At 36.8% G+C, this 7,319-nt stretch overlaps 1 protein-coding gene across 1 annotated transcript in view; it reads left to right on the top strand.

Annotated features, from left to right (window-relative positions):
* Cngl (Cyclic nucleotide-gated ion channel-like) overlaps positions 1-7,319 on the top strand; it is a 477,360-nt gene that overhangs the window by 9,809 nt on the left and 460,232 nt on the right. Inside the window, exons 2-3 of the mRNA XM_017629793.1 lie at positions 1,250-1,574; positions 1,653-1,855. Coding sequence (XP_017485282.1) covers positions 1,443-1,574; positions 1,653-1,855 — 335 coding nt within the window. The 5' untranslated portion in view covers positions 1,250-1,442. The remainder of the gene's footprint in view (positions 1-1,249; positions 1,575-1,652; positions 1,856-7,319) is intronic.

The following is a 7,319-nucleotide window of genomic DNA, read 5'->3' as shown; positions in this document are numbered from 1 at the left end:
AGCCACTGCTTGCTCACTAAAAATGTAAACAAACAAAAATGGCACTTACGGCAAAATTGCTTTTGCTCTAAATTCGTAACGGTGCTTTTTATGGCGCTGAAACTTTGAGGGATGGTGCGTGTGATGATAAATTATCCATTTTTATAAAAAAACCGAAATCGAAAATCATGGCTCATACGTCTTTTTTGCGCATACGACTCGATATCTCAATTTTTACTCGAGTTAACGTATGCACAGACGGACGGACGGACAGGTAGTCACCGCTTAATCGATTCTATTTATACCCGAGCGCACTTGTGCACAAGGGTATTATAACTTTGTTCACATAACGGTTGTTTGTAGCAGCATATACAAATGTATACATAAATGCTCAGGATGAAAAAAAGAACTCGATTAAGCGGTCTGTCAACAACAACAAAATTTTCAAAAATGGGCGTGGCACCGGTACATATAACTATATCGGTTTATCTGATTATGCCTAACTGAACGTTCTATCCAAGATGTTTGAAATAGGGGCAAAACACCCCCTGCTTACCATGTAGCGGTAGTTTTCGGAAAGGTGAAAAAGCTATCAGGCATGTTTTGCAAATAGTACGATTTCAAATCGGTGACATTTACAAAGTATATTTCGGAGGATTTATAACAAAGAGGGAAAAATTTGGCACTAAATCGGTGGATATAACGTAAATGATGTGTTTCAAACAGTTGCCATTTGCAACATTTAATACTTTGATTCCAAATATGCAACAATACTTTGCAAATCGCACCGATTTGAAATCGTATGATTTGCAGAACATGCGTGTATATTTAGTATTTGCGCCTGGTATTTAATGTTCGGTTCCTCCCGAACTTAGACTTTTTTACTTGTTTTTATCCTGATCATTTATGTACACATTTGTCTATTTATATCTATCTCGACTCGTTTTGGCTATTACAAACAACAGTTATGTGAACAAAGTTATATTACCCTTGTGCAAAAGTGTGCTCGGTTATAAAAAGAAAAAATTAATAAATAATAATAATAAGTTTTTAACAGAAAACATGTTTCACAAATAAAGCGAAAAATTGCACGTATTTCAAAATTTTCGTGTTTTAACACTTTTTTCTAAGGTACCCTTTTTCTAAACCCATATTACAGGGGGTTTTAACACAAAACACTATTTCCAACTGAAATTCTCCACCTCCATGATTTTGACAAATATGTAAGTGTATCAAACTTAATTAACATATTGTTTTCCCTCAATTTCAGGAATGGTTCATTAATTGTAAAGGAGCCTTTATGTCCAAAATCCAATTCTTACTTGCTGTCGGGAGAATATGTAACTGAAAATTTTTAGCAACCCTTTAGAAAGGTTCTATTGCATTATATAATTTTATCTTTCAAAGTTGACGATTAATAAGTAAATTGATAACTGTTATGTTGTACTTGCATTCATGTCACAATGAAACTAAGTGTGAGTGCGTATCGCGCACACGCATCAGCACACAAAAAAATTCTTTCGAGCGGTTACCATTCGCAACTCAATTACGGCAGCACAGGTGCGGCAGTCTCTTCTTCTGCTGTCTTGCAGATGGTAAAGATGAAAGGTTCCATTTTTATTTCTTTACGCAGTTATTCATGCAACCCGCCTTTTTATACTTTATATCCGCAGGCGGATCCCAACGAAGCCACGATGTCATTCGCCAAAGATCATCGAGCGGCCGATGGAAATAGTGATATGGATATAGTAAGTCCCTCCGGTACGAGTAGTTCCGGTCAGGAGCGCACGGGTGCTATAAGTAAATCTCAGCTACGAAGTGCTGACGACGATAACAGTACTATCATTTACTCCAATATCAAAAGCCCTGAACAAAGGTAAGTAAATAATTAAATGTTGTTATTTAGTTAACGAATTGCACAAGTTTGCAAGTATTACCATACAACTTGGAAAACTATGCTTAGTCGAATTGACGGTAAAATTTTCATACAGATTTCGGTTCTAAAAGCATTATTTCAGAGATTTCACCATTCAAATGAAGTATAAACTATGTACATAGCTTATTACCTTAAAGTTAAGAATAAGCGAATGTTATTTTAAAATGCATCAAATTTGAAATTATTTTTATGCCACTTTGCTCTCACGGCCTCAGTTATAATTTATTTCTGTAATATTTTTTTCCAACAGAAAATGTGAGAGATATTATCAAAGAAGCAAACAAACACAGAACAGAATAAATAATATCATTTCGGACCCTAATAAATAATATGTATCAAAAAAATAATATAAAAACCTCCAAATTAAATATAAGGGCTCAAATCACTTGTAATTCATAGTGCTGAATATTTATCTTGAAATATAGTTATTTTATTATATATACATTTGGGTCATAAATTCGCGACGAACGTGGCTCCGTCTAGTTAGCAACCCATCCAAACATTTCGGAAAAAACTACATACATATATGCCATCGATTGATCAGGATTGGTCACTAATTTTCATCGTTCTGTCATTAACCGTTCTAGTCAATTTTCAAGGACAGCTGCCCTCCTACATCTACATAACGAAGGAGAAATATTTAAAAATCAGTAAATAAAAAAATAAGGCGCGTGTAGCACCGTACATGTGATAGAAGTGAAAGTTTCTTAAAAAAGGTGTGAGTACCAGGTATGAATTAGGCGTTTGAGTTACATATACTGCGTTTATGCGTAGGCTAATTCACAAATTCCTTTCATGAATTTGGGCTAAAATTGGCTGCATAAACACCATTTCATGAAACGAAAGTTAACCATGAATTCGGCATCATTTTTTGAAATCGTGAAGTGCAAGTCTAGCAACGCCACGTTTCAGAAACAGCTGTTTACTAGGGTTATGATGTTTTTAGATTAAAAAGCATGAGTGGCATAAACAGTATTTACAACACTGGAAAAGTTACGTGGAATTATTGAAATATATAGGCTGCATTTCTTTATTCATTCTGAACGTTTGGAATAAGCTTTTTTGTTTATTTATTCTTTAGAACGTTCCTGATGATTTGTTGACGTATATTTCAAACGCATTCTGTTTATTCCGGCTGTGAAATGGGATTATCCGGAATGTATAAAGGAACGCAGCCATAATAAATTCAAATAGATTAAAATGAAAATATTTTAAAACCAATTTAAATATAATATGATTCATTTCCTGGTACCAACAGGTTTTTAAAACTCAAAAGGAGGCCAAAAAAGCCACAACCCCACTGCTTAGTTTCTCGCTAGTGCGTTGCCACTTTTTCAAAGCTCCTTATTTCATAAATTCGCGAACTATGCATAAACGGGACCAATTTTGAATTCATGAAATGAAGAATTCATGAACTCTGTCGCATAGACGTAGTAATACATAGGTTTGGTTAAACATTAAACATTAATTTCATTTCATTTTGCTGATATATAATTTGTTTATTAATTTTCCGGGAACACCACCTTATATGAATTCGCCCTGCTAGCATCCTTAGGACCGGGTTTATAATAGAAGTAACTGAACGGAGTGAACTATCTCTTAATTTAGTTTTTAATGCAATTTGTTTCGATTGTATCTGCTTCCAAGACGAATTCATACATTCGTATCACGAATTCATATATTCATGTGCTAGCAAGAGTAATAAAACATAAAATTACCTTATAAATTATATACACAATTATCACGTTTATGTGTAGTCCAATTCACGAAATCATTTCATGAATTTGAGTGCAAACTCAGTGCATAAACTCCATTTCGCGTATAATTGAAATCATGAAATGGTGTCCATGGACTAAGTTTCTAATCAAACGCATGAAATGGGTTCATTAATTGGCCTACGCATAATGGTAGTAAATGAATTACAACAAACACATAATATAGACATAATGCAAGCCTTAAACGTTGCGACCGTTGGTTCAGATCGATCCGCAATCAAGTTGGACGTTTTGCCCACAAACGTTGCAATCTGGAGCAAAACATCACCAAGTTGAACCAACGGTCGCTACGTTTATGGCTCTATTTAAAAAACCCCGGGGCACCGGGGAGAAAATTTCAACTGATCCTGTAACCCTACCTTATATGCCTTACTATCATCCTCACATACATATGTTCGTCAGAGTGTATCAACGCATACAAGGTGATAGCGGGAGCACAAAAACTGCTCTAACAAATTATATGCACAATGATAAGCATGAACAAATGTACAACAAACACATCATTTTTGACAATCAGTACAATTCGCATTGATATAAAGGAGCAGAGTTGCTAGCTCTAATTAGATATGTTTTCGTTTGTACTACCACAGAATAAACAGTATACAGAAGACGCACCACGTACAAATTTATTTATCTTCGGCGGACGTAATATTACAACCCGGACCTGTAGCTCGTTTCTGTAACTCTTCTCTACCGATTATTTCTCTACTGGTAGAGAATATATGTCATTCTCTACCAGCGTTGCCGCGCCCGAAACATAAAATTTAACAAAATCCTTCCAAAAGTTTAACAAACCCTGTTAAAGTTATGCAACTTATTTAACGGGTCTTAATAAAACGAAAAATGCTTTGAGTTACTGTTTGTTTCTTCCTGAGCTGCTAAATTGGTTATAGAAATAAAAAGTAAGAAAGTAAGTAAGTAAAGGCTATCTAAGACTGAGTTTTGTCGTCAAAAGTAAGGATTTTATAGTCTAACGCTAGGAGCACATTGCATCCGATAGGCCGACCGATTTCGGCCGAACAATTTGACCGTCCGAACTGATGCACACACTTAACCAGATTATTTGCCGACCGTATTTGTACACACAAATCTAGTTTTCATTACAATTTTGTAAGCAGTGAAATCATTTGATACATTTAAATTGACATTCTCTAAACATGTGATTTTATATGTAATTTTTTTGTTTTTGCACCCAATAAGTTAATTTTTCGCAGTCCATTTTGGTATTTTTCACCTGACATCGGACGAAAAAAGGAAACATGTTTGAATTTATCGTCACCGACGGACGTCAACGGCCGATGTCGGTTCGGTTATCGGTTTATGTTTGAGAGCGCTCGTATATTCACAAGGGGCCTGAGCACACTAGCCTGCTCAGTCGGACTGAGCAGTCCACCACTCGNAAAAAGGAAACATGTTTGAATTTATCGTCACCGACGGACGTCAACGGCCGATGTCGGTTCGGTTATCGGTTTATGTTTGAGAGCGCTCGTATATTCACAAGGGGCCTGAGCACACTAGCCTGCTCAGTCGGACTGAGCAGTCCACCACTCGAACGCACACTGGACTGGGCAGTCGGCCGAAAACAGGTTTCAGTTTTGTATACATGAACTACGCATGATTGTGTTAGTGCATGTGGCACATGCAAACAAAACGAAATAGAAAACATGTTGTCTATGTGTGCGTGTCAGTCCACCGTCAATCCGCGATTTTCGCGGATTGAAATGAGCGAGGTTAACTCGAACTCTCTTCCCCCTCTTATCCACACAAAACCGGTTTTAGGCGGACTGGGCAGTCCAGTGTGCGGAGGCCCATTCATATCGCCCGCATATAGCCGATATCGGCCGAGCACAATTCGGCCGATGCCGGCTGCAGTGTGCGCGTAGCATTACAGTTGCTTAATTTGAAAACTATTACACATTCTTTCAGTCTTTCAACACATAATTCTATAATTGTTAACTGCCCTTTCGCTAGTTTTTGGAATGCATGCAAGGTATATTTAACAAGATGGTGTTGGGGCGACAGCTGAGTTTTTCGCCGTGGAGAGCATTACGTCAAAAAGATGTGTTTGTTTTAACTTATACCAATGACAGTATGGATATCTGCGTATAATTTGTTAGTGTAATTTTTTACTTATATACGGCTAACACCACCTTGTTAAATACACCTTGAATGCATGCGAAAAACGAGTTTGGTATCATACTATCCATAATTTGCGTGTTTATCTATCACGCAAATGAAGGAACCTATGTCGCCTCCGAACGGCAAATGGTTTTTATAAAAAGCGATTTCATGGCAGAAGTACACACGGAGGTTTGAAACTGCGACGACTGCAGATCTGGATGACAGTCTTCCTAAAATAAATTTTAAAAATTTATTGAAATAGTAACTCTTCTGACTATGAATTTTTGAGGAAAATTATCCTTTTTTGACTATTTTAATAAACAAATTTAGCAAAACGAAGAAAAGTTTTACATTTTCCAAGACAGGAAAAAATTAATAAATTTTTCTTAAATTTAAGCAAAACGGCAACGCTGTTCACTACTACTCATCAGCAGTAGAGAATAGGGCGGCGAATTCATATCTCAATTCGCCTTGGTAGAGAATTGTTACCGAAACGAGCTACAGAGCAGAGAAGTTAACAATAATAATATTAATATTTTAATAGCATCAGTTTTAAAACGCAAAAAAGAATATTAAAAAATTTAATCTAATCAAAATCAAAACTTGACTCAAAATTTCGCAGTTGTCGCCATACGCAGCACAAATTATTGTACAATAACATAACCATGAGCAAAATATCAAAATAATTTTGAATTTAGCGCAATAACTGTGCAATTTAGTACAAAGAACCCCTTACACCACGCAGACGACCGACGCAAGCCCGATATTGCGCAATATGTTTGTGTGCGAAGAAATTCCGGGTTGTGTTTCCCTTATAAGAGTTACCAATTCAAACTTATAAATATCTATATTATAGTAGGTTATAAATTTACGGTTGCCTATTGTGAACTCGTTTAACTATTGTAAATAGCCTAACCATGGTGAACGTTTGTGGCGCTTGCATGTACATACAAACGAACGGTTGTTAATAAAATTCAATTGGCATCGACACGCAGAAGCAATCGGTTTAATCTATTTCGCGAAGAAGATATACTACAGCCTCAGGTGTGGTACCGAACGCGTTAATTAATTAAAACCTTCCGTTAAAATTCTTCCGGCCTAATTAAATCAGTTCTTCCGAAACGAAGTCTAATTTAATAAATTCTTCTGATTCGAAGTCACATGAAATGGACAGTGCCACAAAAAATAAAATAGCAGCCGCTCTTAATGAAACCGGAGTCCCCGTGCGCAAGTCGGCTACCGAAGAAGAAGTTAGAGTACTGACGTTGTAGGAGCTGTTCCACTCCATCCAAATTGCCGAAGCGGTATGGAGTTTCTAAGTGGTGAAGCTGGCGCCCCCGCAAAAGGTGCAGCTACTGAAAAGCAAAACGTGCGAAGCGACCATAACGGCGCTACGGAAGGTGACCCGCAAAGCAGCAATAACGGTAGTAAGCAAGATATACCGCTTAGTGAACATAATGGGACCACTGAAAAAATCGCGCAAAATGAGGTTAAGGATACCGAAGCAG

This window comes from Rhagoletis zephyria, unplaced genomic scaffold (genome assembly GCF_001687245.7).
Source record: "Rhagoletis zephyria isolate East Lansing unplaced genomic scaffold, Rhagoletis_zephyria_1.1 Rzeph_scaffold_00084, whole genome shotgun sequence".
NCBI lineage: Eukaryota > Metazoa > Arthropoda > Insecta > Diptera > Tephritidae > Rhagoletis > Rhagoletis zephyria.
This window is presented reverse-complemented; position numbering and strand designations above follow the sequence as displayed.